General features: G+C 34.1%; 1 protein-coding gene across 2 annotated transcripts in view; it reads right to left on the bottom strand.

Moving 5' to 3' along the window:
- F8 (coagulation factor VIII) overlaps positions 1 to 15366 on the bottom strand; it is a 210351-nt gene that overhangs the window by 91791 nt on the left and 103194 nt on the right. For both annotated transcript variants that reach the window (XR_010727831.1, XM_066249411.1), the window contains exons 10-11: positions 6098 to 6191; positions 1545 to 1759 (exon numbers count right to left, since the gene is read on the bottom strand). Coding sequence is in view for 1 of the 2 variants with exons in the window: in XM_066249411.1 (XP_066105508.1) it covers positions 1545 to 1759; positions 6098 to 6191 (309 nt within the window). In the remaining variant the exon portion in view is untranslated. The remainder of the gene's footprint in view (positions 1 to 1544; positions 1760 to 6097; positions 6192 to 15366) is intronic.

Raw genomic sequence — 15366 nt, 5'->3', positions numbered from 1 at the left:
GAGCAGTAAGTCTATGTTTAGAGCAAATGTGTCCTCAGGGAAATAGGGTGACTGGGCCATAAAATTTGTTTATTCTGGAGCCAAAACCATATTCTGGCTGATTTTTTGGTATAGTCTGTAGGCTCATTCTTTTCATGTTCAGAACAGAAGAGTTTTACTTTTAACCCATTTATGCCTGGTGTTCTATTACCGGAACAGTAGTGATATGGAAGTTATTTATATCCTACTGCTCAAGGTCACTGCTGAGGTCTGATTTTTCACACATGTCTGCCTCCTGAGGGTACATGTTAGCATGTGGTTCATGGAATTAGTCACTGCTGTTGATACTAGCATTCTGGAAGCTTGTCAAAAAGTAATGTGAATTTTTGGAAATTCTTTGAAGAATTGAATTTCAAAAATTTCAACCTCTGGCATAAATGGGTTAAAAACCAGAGTAATTATTCAGGGTCTTTCTTAAACAAGTTAGTCATATTAAATAAGATTAATGCCTTTCCAAAACTTCCATCTAGCAACTGTCCTTCCACAAGGATACCAGTCTATAAAAAGATTAAATGTAGAAAACAGAGATCAAATAACAAAGCTAAGATGAACTGTAAAATGTTAACTAACACTAATACCTTCAGTTTCCTGTTTAAAAAATTTTAAGTATTTTTAGTAGAGCAGTATGTATATAAACCAAAGTTATGAATTAGTCACTTGCTAATTGAATCTTCTAAGATTGAATGTGTAAACTTCACTAGTATATATCAATTTCGTTTTGCAAAACCTATCTAACAGAAACCAGCATGCTGAGGGGAGGAAATTAAAGAATATAGAAGTACATTTTAGTCCTCTTTCAAAAATTTGTGGAAAATAATTAGTAAAATATAAGTACTTGGCCAAATTTATGCATCTTTGGGTCTGTATATCACATTTTTCCTGCATTAAAATTCATGTGCTTTAGTCTCTAAACCAATGAAATGTTTTGAGACTAGTAGGAATTCTATGTATCTCAAATGGACATGTAGTCAAGCTTCTGCAATACGGCAATGAGTTTTTGTGGAGGAGTAAGGTTTTCTTATTCAGAGAATTTAACTTTAATTTTAAAGTAGCAGAAGTGGTACAAATTATAGTCATATTCTGAAATATTTTATATCTTTCCCTACATTTTGCTCAACAAATGTTTTTTGAACTCTATAGAAGTCTAAGCTATAATATATGTGGGTCATCTAAAAATAGGTGATAATTGAGCATGTTAAAATGAGCAGGATCACCTACAGAAAGTAAAATTTTAGATTGGATATGAGAATTATGGAAATAATCTAAGAATCAGGTCGCCTATCCACCTAGCAGGCAAAATTATCACACCGAACTCAAAATCAATGAACAGCTATGAGAAACCCAACTCATTTTTTTTATTGGCCAGTATTGCAGATGGCTATATTTTCTGCATGCTACTAAGAAACACATACTGAGGAAGTATAGGAAATATTATCTGGAAGTTTATATACATTATTATTTCATTTTTAGCTTCAAATACAGCATTTGGAAAGAGAAGAACTCACCTGGTTTCCTCTTTTATCTACAGATCCTTTGTAGCAGATGAGGAGAGGGCCAATGAGTCCTGAAGCTAGATCTCTTTCTACATTAACAAAGCTTGAGTAATATCGAGTCAGGCACCGAGGATCTGATTTAGTTGGCCCATCTTCTACAGTCACTGTCCATTTATATTTGAATATTTTTCCTGGCAGAATTGGCATATCTTTCAGATGTTTCACACCTACCCAGATCCAAACACCAAAATAACTTGATTAGAATATAACAAGACATGTATTGGTAATAATGTTGATGTTGCAAGAGATTTACAAATCTATATGTACACATGATGTTTCTCAATAAATGAAAACTAAATTTTTACCAATTATAAATTTAAGATTCATACAATTTATTACAATAAAAATGGGCCCAGGTGATTTTTGCTAGTATGTTAGTTTGAACTGAGGTGGGCAGTTCTTACACATTATTACAAATAAACTGCTCACAAAAATTAGGGGATATTTCAAAATGAATTGAAGCAATAAAATATCTTCTAATTTTTTTGAGCAGTATATATATAAATAATAGATAACTTTTATATATTTTAAATGCATAGCTGAATATGTATGAAGAAGCAAAAATGACTCATAAAGTTTACCCTCTAGATACTAATGTATTCAGGACTTACTGGAAGATAGACTTATAGAAAAAACAAAAGAAAAACAGAATTATACAAGATAAGAGAAATAATGACACTAACATACAAGTTCAAAGAAAAAAATCTGAAGATGGCCACTTTGTAGCTTGATTAGAAAGCATATAACCCAAATTAGCACAGTAAGCTGGTGAAATTCAAGAATGTATTTAAGGCCCTGGCCGGTTGGCTCAGCGGTAGAGCGTCGGCCTGGCGTGCGGGGGACCCGGGTTCGATTCCCGGCCAGGGCACATAGGAGAAGCACCCATTTGCTTCTCCACCCCCCCTTCCTTCCTCTCTGTCTCTCTCTTCCCTTCCCGCAGCCAAGGCTCCATTGGAGCAAAGATGGCCCGGGCTCTGGGGATGGCTCCTTGGCCTCTGCCCCAGGCGCTAGAGTGGCTCTGGTCGTGGCAGAGCGACGCCCCAGAGGGGCAGAGCATCACCCCCTGGTGGGCAGAGCGTTGCCCCTGGTGGGCGTGCCGGGTGGATCCCGGTGGGGCGCATGCAGGAGTCTGTCTGACTGTCTCTCCCCGTTTCCAGCTTCAGGAAAAAAAAATAAATGAAATAAATAAATAAAAACTTATATTTTAAAAAAAGAATGTATTTAAGAAGATGAAAGGATTAGATATTAAGCAATATATAGAATGCTTAAGAAGCTGGAAGACATAAGTTATATCATGAAAAGCATACATTTCTTCTAATAAAAGAAAATAGAGTCTTTATGAATACAAACACAAAAATTACAAGATTATGATAAAACATTGGAAGTATAGACAGAAGAAGAACTATCACAGCATATCACATAGTTCTGCAGTAAGCTCATATACTTATAATAATAAACCATACTAAAATAATATAAATGCTATTTAAAAATTTTTAAAGTTTAGAATAAATATACAGACGAAGGAGTTATTTAACAATACGGTACAAAAGTATATGTTACCAACTTTAGTTTCATAAAAGTAAAGGTATGGCTGACCATCAGTTGAAAAATGAAATAATTAGAGGCAAGGAAAAGGGAAAAGACACTGTTACTAATATCCTTAACTTACAGAGCCAAGAAATATTCAATCATTAAAATATAAAAGTGAGTGTTCAGTAAATTTTTAAAGTTCTAGTGATAGCCAATTGAGGAACTAAAAACACTGACAGAAGTCTAAAGCAACTGAAGTAGAAAAAAGCACAATGCTAAATCCTCATTTAACACAAGATAAAGTAAATGTATGTTTAAAGTTGAGAAACTAAAGATTAGTATATAAGTAATTTATTAGAGATACAGAGATAACTACCAAAAACATCAAGCAAAAATGCTTAAAAATGGAGGCCTCTAATGAGTGAGATTTACAACCCTTCTGTAGTGTTAAGCATCTATTATTTTGATAAAGTAAATATTCACTGAAAAGTAAAGAATAGAAAAAATACATATAACAGCAAATCTACTAAATAGAAAGATACATAACAAATAAAACTACTTGCAAAAAGAATAAAACAGTAAACTAAATGTAGATAAAATATGGAATTACTAAAATACATACTAACATATCAGTATGTTATGTTACATAACAAATATGTCAAATAGGGCTAAAATCAGTGGTGGGATTCAGCTGGTTCTTACTGGTTTAGCAGAACCAATACCTAATTTTTTGTTGAGTTCGGCGAACTGGTTGTTAAAATGGTACTTGTAATCAGGGTTCTCTCTAAGGTGGGTGCCTGGGCAGCCGCCCAATGTAGAAATCACAAATTTACATTCTTTACTCTTTCTTAATGTTCATCTGTGCAACAGCATATTCTAAGTGCCCGTAGTAATGGTCATTCCGTCCATAGGTGAAAAAAATTGCAAGTGAAGATGCCAATCAAGAAGCAATATGGAAATATCTTAAATAACAGTTTTATTGCTTTTTTGTCAGGTATTATTTAATATTTTTTCATTAATATTTTAAAACTCTTATAATCTAGTTTTGAGTACCTCTTTTATTGTTCTTAAGTGTTAAATGCATGAAATAGTAAACTATCTTTTGGTATATAATTTTTTATATACTTATAATGGTCATTAGGGCAGAGATCTGGTTGTTAAATTATTTGAATCCTACCACTGGCTAAAATCCCCTTTTGAAGGGTAGAAATTGATTTTAAAAACAAAACTCAGATATACAGGTGTTGGCAAAAATAAGTTACAGTTGACAGTATGCGAAACAGAGTTTATTTTAAAACTATTATTTATTAATTATTGTTATTTATTTGTATTAAAATGGTAAACTTATTTTTGCCCACCCTTGTATGCTCTTTACATACATGGGTTAGACCTAATATAAAAAAAATGAAAATATGGGGAGATAACAACATGGAAAAGATAAACTAACTCAGGATGTATGGCCATACTAAAATGAGAAAAATTGAATTCAAATTAAGGAGCATAAAACAGAACCAAGAAGAATATTTTAATTGATAAGGGATGCAATCCATGAGACAGATATGTCATGAATCGTTAAACAAGCACTGTAGCAAACAAATTGTGAGCTATTCTTGAAACAAAAGATAATGAGATTACTAGACATCAAAAGCATGGAATGTAGCCAAAAATTATATTCAGAAAAAAAATATTACCTTAAGTGCATTTACCAGGAAAAAATAATGCCTATAATTAAGTAAACTAAGAAAATAAATGATAGATAGATGATTTATAGATGGATAAGTAGATGTAAACAACCCAACAGAAAAATAATCAAAAGAGAAATTCACAATAGAGGAAACCCAAATGACCAATAAAAATGTGAAAAGATGGTCAAATCCATAAGAAACTAAAGAATTAAAATTAAAGCAGCAATGAGATACCATTTTCATTCACCAGATTGGCAGGATTTTAAAAGATTATTATTGTCTAGCTATCAAAGATGTGAGAAGTTATATTTTCATACATGATTATTAGAAATACAAGTTATTACTTCATTTGGGAACAAAGGTCTGGTTATGTATAAAAATAAAAAATATATATACTGTGACTCAGAAATTCCAGTTTGATGTTAGTGGACTTGAAGATATATTAGTATAAATTATCTAATTTACAGAAGAGAAGGAAAAAAATTATAATCAAAACATTAAGACATGTAGGACAATCCCAAAAGATCAAGCATATATGTAATGGAAAGGAGACAGAGAACAGGTCAGAAAAATATTTGAAGAAATAATGACCACAATCTTTCCAAATTTGATGAAAACCCTAAATTTACAGATCCAAGAAACTCAGTGAACCCCAAGTAGAATAAGTATGAAGAAAATCACAGCCAGAGAAAAATGACATACAAGGGAGGAATGATTCAATGGAATCTAGATTTAGCTATTATAAAGGCCAGTAAAGTAGTATATCGAAAGTGCTAAAAGAAAAAAAACTCCATTCAGAATTCTATGTCCAGTGAAATTATCTTTCAAAAGTAAAGACAAAATAAAGACATTTTCAAATAAACTAAAACTAAGGGAGTTTATCTCTAGCATACTTGTACTATAAGGAATGCTAAAGAATTTTTTAGGCTGAAGGGAAATAAGCTGAATGGCAGTGACGTCAGAAGGAACTTTGGATCTCCAGGAAGGCATGAAAAGCATTGATGATGGTAAATAACTGGATAAATCTCAAGGAATAATTTTCCTCATAATTTTCTAAAACTACATATGTATGTTTAAAGCAAAAAGTATAGCATTTTCTTGTGGATATTGTAGACTACATAGATGTAACACATCTAGAAATTATAGCATAAAAGGATGGTGGATGAAAATGTGCCTATATACTGCATAACAGCTGAAGCAAGGACCAGCATAATTTTAGTTGTTATTGAGACTGTGACCTTATCTGTCCCTACACGTAAGTAAGAACTATAAAATTGAGGTAACACTCACCTTTTGGCAATCTCCCTGAATGCCAAGGACTGACATCCGTGATTCCATGAGGGAAGATGTTATATGGTCGGCTTGCTTGATTCTTAAATATAATCTGAAAGCATAAATGACCTATAAGATCAAGTTCAAAGACAACCAGGATCAAGAAGAAAAGTGTGGTTTATCTCCAGAAAACAAAAACTGTTTGGCATCCACATTATAGGGGTTTGAGTCTAGATAAAGCTCAAATTATTTATTCTTTTTATAAAATTGTTTAGACAGCTACTTAGGTTTCTCACTAAAGGCCCCTTTACATTTCTTTTAAATTATTTCAATTGCTTCAGGAAGTGTTCCTTGCACCTTCACACACTAATTGAAATTTGGACCTTGAGAACTTTATACTGAATGAAATAAGTAAATCAGAAAAAGCTAAGAATTGTATGATTTCACATGTAAGTGGGATATAAAACTGAGACTCATGAACATAGATAAAAGTGAAGATGTTACCCGGAGTAGGAGGATGGGGGAGAGGGTGAGGGAAGGGAGTGCAGGAAGGGAGTAAAGAGGGACAAATATACGGTGACTGAAAATGATTTCATTTGGATGATGGATAGACAACATAACCAACAGTTCAAATTCTATAGAAATGTTTACCTGAAACCTATGTATTCTTATTGATCAATGTCACTATGTTAAAGTTAATTCTCTAAATAAAATTAAAAAAAAAGAAATTTGAATGTCTGCTGAGGACACTGCTTCTCCTCAGCCTTTTTTTTTTTTTTTTTTTTACCATTTAGGCATTGAATTCCCTGATAGTGGAGAAGGAAACAGTGATTCAGGTGATAAAATATTCGGCAGTTTGGTGAGTGAACAAGCATGACCAATAGGATAACTGATTACACTCGTCATTAAGCAAGGGTGGCACTCAGCATCATCTGACTGCATGAGGTTTGAAAGAGAGAAAAGATGGACAAGTAATAACATGGACACAGCAGTTGAGAACCCTGAGGATATCAACCCAGCCTCTAGATCTGTGGATAGAAAACCAACTTCCACTTGCATTCTTGTCTTAAACTTCACTCATTTGGTAAAGCACACTAAACAGCTTTTTCCTTACCTGCACCTAAGCATTAGAATGATGTAGGAGAAACATCACACAGCTCTGCAACTAGCTTTAAATTCACAACCATAAATCTCAAATGGACACTGAAGGTACTTAGCCATTTTATTATGTTTTCCTAAAAATTCACCTTCTCAGCCTACTTAGTTGACTATTTGCTTCCTGATCCTCACTCTCAGGTATTTTCTTTTTTTTCACTGAGAAAAGAGAAGCATTCAGAAGAGAAATTCCTCCTCTTTCCATCATCAAATCTACCCATCTATATATGACCATATTCACTCCTGGTAAAATCAACTCCTTTCTAACGCCAACATCTCTTCTTTCATACTAGTACACAATAAGGTTGTAGAGGGAAGGGTGTAAAGAGGGGCAAATATAAGGTGACAGAAAATGATTTGACTTTCAATGATGGGTATACAACATAATCAACAGTTCAGAAGATATAGAAATGTTTACCTGAAACCTATGTGCTCTTATTAATTAATGTCACCCTGTTAAATTTAATTTTCTAAATAAAAATTTTAAAAATATAGAAAAAGAAAATTTCCTTTTGGAACAGAATAGAGGGCCGAGAAATAGACCCTCACATATACAGTGTGTCCGTAAAGTCATGGTGCACTTTTGACCGGTCACAGGAAAGCAACAAAAGATGATAGAAATGTGAAGTCTGCACCAAATAAAAGGAAAACCCTCCCAGTTTCTGTAGGATGATGTGGCAGCATGTGTACACGCGCAGATGATGACGTAACACCGTGTATACAGCGGAGCAGCCCAATGCCATGCCAGTCGAGATGTGGACGGTACAGAGGAAAGTTCAGTGTGTTCTGTGGCTCGCTAAATTCGAATCCGTGACCAAAGTGCAACGTGAATATAGGCGCATTTATAACGAAGCGCCACCACATAGGAATAACATTACTCGGTGGGATAAGCAGTTGAAGGAAACTGGCAGTTTGGTGGAGAAACCCCATTCTGGTAGGCCATCAGTCAGTGACGAGTCTGTAGAGGCTATACAGGATAGCTACTTAAGGAGCCCTAAAAAATCTATGTGTGAGCCCACATCAAACTGTACTGAATAGGTATGAAACTGGGAGAGTTTTCCTTTTATTTGGTGCAGATTTCACATTTCTATTGTCTTTTGTTGCTTTCCTGTGACTGGTCAAAAGTGCACCATGACTTTATGGACACACTGTATAGTCAACTGATCTTTGACCGAAAGGTAAAAACAGTAAAAAGCAGTGATAGCCATGTACAGTGCCAGTTGGGTACTGGAAATATCAGCGGGAAAGCTTTGTAAAGTATGTGATTGTCTAATCACTATGTTGTATACCTGAAACTAATACAAAATAATATTGAATGTGAACTATAATTGAAAAAAATTAAAAAGTGAAAAAGACAATAAAGAAGAGGAAAGAGTATGGGATGAGTCAAAAAAGTGAAAGGAGTAGACATTATAAAATAGTCACAGGGATGTAAAGTACAGCATAGGGAATATAGTTAATAATATTGTAATAACTACATGGTGCTAGATGGGTACGGCAATTATCAGGGGGAACACTTTGTAAAGTATGTGACTGTCTAACCACTGTTATTATGTTGTACACCTGAAACAAATTTAAAGTAAAAAAAAAACAAAAAAGAATATAGAATGAATATATATATATATATACATATATATATGTATATATATATATATTTACAAATGGCTCCAAAATAACTAGACATCCACATGCAGTAAATAAATAGAGGGAATCTAGTTACAGATTTTACATCATTCACAAAAATTAACCTCAAATAGATCATAGACCTATATACTTTTTTTTATTATTTTTATTTATTTTAATTTATTCATTTTTAGAGAGGAGAGAGAGAGGGAGAGAGACAGAGAGAGAGAGAGATAGAGAGAGAGAAGGAGGGAGGAGCTGGAAGCATCAACTCCCATATATGCCTTGACCAGGCAAGCCCAGGGTTTCGAACCAGCAACCTCAGCATTTCCAGGTAAATGCTTTATCCACTGCGCCACCACAGGTCAGGCGACCTATATACTTTTTAAAAGAATTATTCGGTATGTGAGATATGCCTGATTCCCCCATCATTGTTTTTATTCAATTATTTATTTGTATCAGTAAAGACTCATGGATATTTAGTTTATACTTTGGGGTATAATTTGATACTACTTTATTTTGTTGCTTGAATTCTTCCAGCTGAGACATTAGAGCTCTTTAAGTTGGCTCTTCTAACCCTTGGACATCGTTCCATCTTTTTTTCCCTAAGAACACTGGTTAAGATTTCTAGTAAAATATTAAATAAAATTGATGATACCTATAAATTGTGTGTTGTCCTGATCTTAAACAGAAGAATTTCTGAGCTTCACCACATCAAGTATAATGGTGACTATAGGTTTTCTGCAGATCTTTTTCAGGGTAAGAACTTGCTTTGCAATCCCTATTTCCTATGACTTTTTATTATGAATTGATGTTGAATTTTGGTAAGTGCTTTTCTGAAACTGATGATATTATCAAATATTTTCCCTTTTATGTAATAATATAATAGATTACCATATTTGATTTTCTAATGTTAAATATACCTAGTACTTCTGGAATAAATCAACTAGGTCATAATGTATTATCATTTTTATATATCACTGTATTGGGTTTAAATTTTGTTTAAGATTTTTGAATTTATGTTTATAATACAATTGGTCTGTGATTTAAAATTTCCTTTCTCATATTTTCCTGGTCAGGTTTACAACCAAGGTTATAATACTTAATAAAAAAGAACTAGTGGGTCTTTCCTTTATTCTTGTACTTTACATTAAAATTTTTAATATAAAATCACATGATTTACATTTCCTTGAATATTAGTATAAATTGCCAATAAAATAGTAATTATTGCTAGATTGATAGTGGTTTTCTTTCAACAGACTAAAGACATGATTTCATTGTGTTCTGGTCACTTTTGTTGCTCTAGAGAAGTAAGCTGTCAGTTTATGTGGCAGTTTTAAAATATGGCTCCCAAATTCTTTGTCACATCAAAAGATAGACCAAATGTTTTTTCTCTTTAATTCTGGGTGGTTTTTGGCTGCTTTGACTGACGGATTATGACATAAAGTGCTGGGTGAATTCTGATGCTGAGTCATAAAAGGTGATGCACTTTCTTGCTTTTTTTAAAGTGAGAAGAGGGGAGATAGAGCGACAGACTCCCGCATGCACCCTGACGGGGATCCATCTGGCAACCCCCGTCTGGGGCCAATGCTTAAATCAATTTAGCTATCCTCAGTGCCTGAGGCTGACGCTCAAAGCAATAGAGCCACTGGCTACTAGAGGGGAAAGCGGGGAAAGGGATGAGAAGATAAGCAGATAGTTGCTTCTCATGTGTGACCTGACCCGGGATCAAACCCAGGACATCTGCACACTAGGCCAATGCTTTATCCACTGAGCAAACCGGCCAAGGCCTAAAGGCAATGCACTTTCTTTTTTTTTTTTTTTTTTTTTTTATTATTTTTTTTTTATTTTTATTTTTTTTTTATAATTTTATTTTTTTAATGGGGTGACATCAATAAATCAGGATACATATATTCAAAGATAACAATGCACTTTCTAACTTGCTTGGTGGACACACAGACTTGGAGCCCTAAACCACGAAGTAAGAAGTTCCTATCCTGAGGCCACCATGGTATGAGGAAGTGAAGCCATATGGAAAGCCATGTACTTTGGCTGGCATTTCTAGTCTTTGAGTCATCCCCACTCAGGTGCTGAACATATGAGCAAAGCAGTCTTGGTCCCTTCAAATTTGCTGATTACTGCCAAGTGACCTCAGTCAAAGCCAAAGAGATAAACAATTGCTCAACTAAGGCCTGTCTGAATTCCTTATACATGCAATCTGTGAGGATGAGAAAATGACTATTGTTTCAACCACTTTTTTTGATGTAGTGGGGTACGTAGAAGTAGTAACCAGAACAGTTTAATTATCATTCCTTTGACTGTAATCTGCTTTTTTCTGTCCATTTAAAAATGTTTATTGAAATATAATGTATACACCATAAAATTCACCCATTTTTAGGTAGTATAATTCAATGATTTTTAGTAAATTTGTAGAATTTTGCAATCATAACCATCATCCAGAAATAGAACATTTCTGTCACCTCCAAAAGATCCTTCATTTTGGCTTGCAGTCAATTCCTGCCCCCTCTCTGAGCTTTTGACAACCACATACAAATATGCTTTTTGCTCTATAAATTATTAGCCTTTTCTTGATATTTCATATAAATTAAATCATGTAAGATATCTTTCTTGTTTGACTATTTAAACTTACAATGTTTCAGTTTCATGTATTTTGTATCATGGAATAGCAGTTCATTTCTTTTAACTGCTTAATAGAATTCCAGTTCTATGAATATACCACATTGTGTTTATCCATTCACCAACTGTAAACATGTTAATGGTTTCTAGTTTGGAGATATTAGGAATAATGCTTCTATGAACATTTACATACAAGACTGTGTGCACCTATGTTTCCATTTTTCTTGAGCATATGTCTAAGAGTGAAATTGGTGGCTCACATTTTTAACATTTTGAAGAAGGGCCAAACTATCTTCTAAAGAGGCTAAAAATTTTTACATTTTTATCAGGAATTATGAGGGTTCCAACTTCTCCACATCCTTTCTGACACTTATTATTTGTCTTACTGATTATAAGCATTATAATGGGTGGGAAATGGTACCTCAATGTGGTTTGGATTTGCATTTTCCTAAAGACTAACCATTTTTTTAATCTTATTTTTATTATTTTAATGCAGTGACATTGATAAATGAGGGTACATATGTTCCGAGAAAACATCTCCAGATTATTTTGACATTTGATTATGCTGCATACTCCTCACCCAAAGTCAAATTGTCTTCTGTCACCTTCTATCTGATTTTCTTTGTGCACCTCCCCTCCCCCCACTCCCTCTCTCTACTTCCTCACCCTCTCGACATCCCCCACCCCCAACCCCCGTTACCATCACATTCTTGTCCATGTCTCTGAATCTCATTTTTATGTCCCATCTATGTATGGGTTCATATAGTTCTTAGCTTTTTCTGGTTTACTTATTTAACTCCGTATAATGTTATCAAGGTCCATCCATGTTATTGTAAATGATCTGATGTCATCATTTCTTATGGCTGAGTAGTATTCCATAGTATATATGTACCAAAGCTTTTTAATCCATTCGTCCTCTGACGGACACTTGGGCTGTTTCCAGATCTTCGCTATTGTGAAAAATGCTGCCATAAACATGGGGGTGCATTTCTCCTTTTGGAGCCGTTCTATGGTGTTCTTGGGGTATATTCCTAAAAGTGGGATAACTAGGTCAAAAGGCAGTTCAATTTTCAATTTTTTGAGGAATCTCCATACTGTTTTCCACAGAGGCTGCACCAGTCTGCATTCCCACCAGCAGTGCAGGAGGGTTCCCTTTTCTCCACATCCACGCCAGCACTTATTCTGTGTTGTTTTGTTGATGAGTGCCATTCTGAACGGTGTGAGGTGATATCTCATTGTGGTTTTAATTTGCATTTCTCTAATGATTAGTGATGTTGAGCATTTTTTCATATGCCTATTGGTCATCTGTATGTCCTCTTTGGAGAAGTGTCTATTCATTACTTTTTCCCATTTTTTGATTGGATTGTTTGTCTTTCTGGTGTTGAGATTTACAAGTTCTTTATAAATTTTGGTTATTAACCCCTTATCAGACATACTGTCATATATGTTCTCCCATTGTGCAGTTTGTCCTTTTATTCTGTTTTTATTGTTTTTGGCTGTGCAAAATCTTTTTAGTTTGATATAGTCCCATTTGTTTATCCTGTCTTTTATTTCACTTGCCCATGGAGATACATCAGCAAATATATCGCTGCGAAAGATGTCAGAGAGTTTACTGCCTACGTTTTCTTCTAAGATGCTTATGGTTTCACGGCTTACATTTAAATCTTTTATCCATTTTGAGTTTATTTTTGTGAATGGTGTAAGTTGGTGGTCTAGTTTCATTTTTTTGCAGGTAGCTGTCCAGTTTTCCCAACATCATTTATTAAAGAGGCTGTCTTTACTCCATTGTATGCCCTTACCTCCTTTGTCAAATATCAGTTGTCCATAGAGCTGTGGGTTTATTTCTGGGTTCTCTGCTCTGTTCCATTGATCTATGTGCCTGTTCTTATGCCAGTACCAGGCTGTTTTGAGTACAATGGCCTTGTAGTATAGCTTGATATCAGGAAGTGTGATACCTCCCCCTTTATTCTTCTTTTTTAAGATTGCTGAGGGTATTCGTGTTCTCTTTTGGTTCCATATAAATTTTTGGAATATGTGATCTATATCTTTGAAGTATGTAATTGATATTTTAATTGGTATTGCATTGAATTTATAAATTACTTTGGGTAATATAGACATTTTAATGATGTTTATTCTTCCTAATCATGAGCACGGTATATGCTTCCACTTGTTTGTATCTTCCCTGATTTCTTTTATCAATGTTTTATAATTTTCCAAGTACAAGTCTTTAGTCTCCTTGGTTAAATGTACTCCTAGGTACTTTATTTTTTTTGTTGTAATAGTGAAGGGGATTGTTTCCTTAATTTCTCTTTCTGACTGTTCATTGTTGATGTATAAAAATGCCTCTGATTTCTGAGTATTAATTTTATATCCTGCCACTTTGCTGAATTCATTTATCAGGTCCAATAGTTTTTTGACTGAGACTTTAGGGTTTTCTATATACAATATCATATCATCTGCAAATAATGATAGCTTTACTTCTTCTTTTCCAACTGGAATGCCTTTTATTTCTTCTTCTTGTCTGATTGCTGTGGCTAGGACTTCCAGAACTATGTTGAATAACAGTGGTGAAAGGGGGAACCCCTGCCTTGTTCCTGATCTTAAGGGGATTACTTATAATTTTTGCCCATTGAGTATAATGTTGGCTGTGGGTTTGTCATAGATGGCTTTTTATCATGTTGAGGTATGTTCCCTGTATTCCCACTTTGTTGAGAGTTTTGATCATGAATGGGTGCTGGATTTTATCAAATGCTTTTTCTGCATCTATTGAAATTATCATGTGGTTTTTTTTCTTCCTTTTGTTTATGTGATGAATCACATTGATTGATTTGTGAATATTGTACCAGCCTTGCCTCCCCAGAATAAATCCCACTTGATCATGGTGTATGATTTTTTCCATATATTGTTGTATCTGGTTTGCTAATATTTTGTTGAGAATTTTAGCATCTATATTTATCAGGAATATTGGCCTATAGTTTTTTTTCTTTGTGTTGTCTTTGCCTGGTTTTGGAATCAGATTTATGCTTGCCTCATAAAAGGAGCTTGGAAGTCTTCATTCCTCTTGAATTTTTTGAAATAGCTTGAGAAGGATAGGAGTTTTTTTTCTTTGAATATTTGGTAGAATTCAGTTGTGAAGCCATCTGGCCCAGGACTTTTCTTTGTTGGGAGTTTTTTGATAACTGTTTCGATCTCATTTGGTGTAATCGGTCTGTTTAGGTTTTCTGATTCTTCCAGATTGATTTTTGGAAGATTGTATGTTTCAAGAAATTTGTCCATTTCATCTAGGTTGTCTAGTTTGTTGGCATGCAGTTCTTCATAGTATTTTCTTACAATATTTTGTATTTTTGTTGTGTCAGTTGTTATTTCTCCACTCTCATTTCTAATTTTATTTATTTGAGTCCTCTCTCTTTTTTTCTTGGTGAGTCTAGTTAAAGGTTCATTGATCTTGTATACCTTTTCAAAGAACCAGCTCCTAGTTTCATTGATCCTCTGTATTGTTCCTTTAGCCTCTATGTCATTTATTTCTGCTCTGATCTTTATTATTTCCTTCCTTCTACTACATTTGGGCTTTACTTGCTGTTCTTTTTCTAGTTCTTTTAGATGCAGGGTATAGTTGTTTATTTGAGCTTTTTCTAGTTTCTTAAAATGTGCCTGTACTGCTATGAACTTCCCTCTCAGTATTGCTTTTGCTGTGTCCCATAAATTTTTCGTTGTTGCATGCTCATTATCATTTGTTTCTAAGAATTTTTTTATTTCTTCTTTGATCTCATTCTTAATCCATTCATTATTTAACAACCTGCTATTTATTTTCCATGTGTTTGAGAATTTTTGAGCTTTTCTGTTGTGGTTGATTTCTAGTTTCATGCCATTGT

This window comes from Saccopteryx bilineata, chromosome X (genome assembly GCF_036850765.1).
Source record: "Saccopteryx bilineata isolate mSacBil1 chromosome X, mSacBil1_pri_phased_curated, whole genome shotgun sequence".
Classification (NCBI taxonomy): domain Eukaryota; kingdom Metazoa; phylum Chordata; class Mammalia; order Chiroptera; family Emballonuridae; genus Saccopteryx; species Saccopteryx bilineata.
This window is presented reverse-complemented; position numbering and strand designations above follow the sequence as displayed.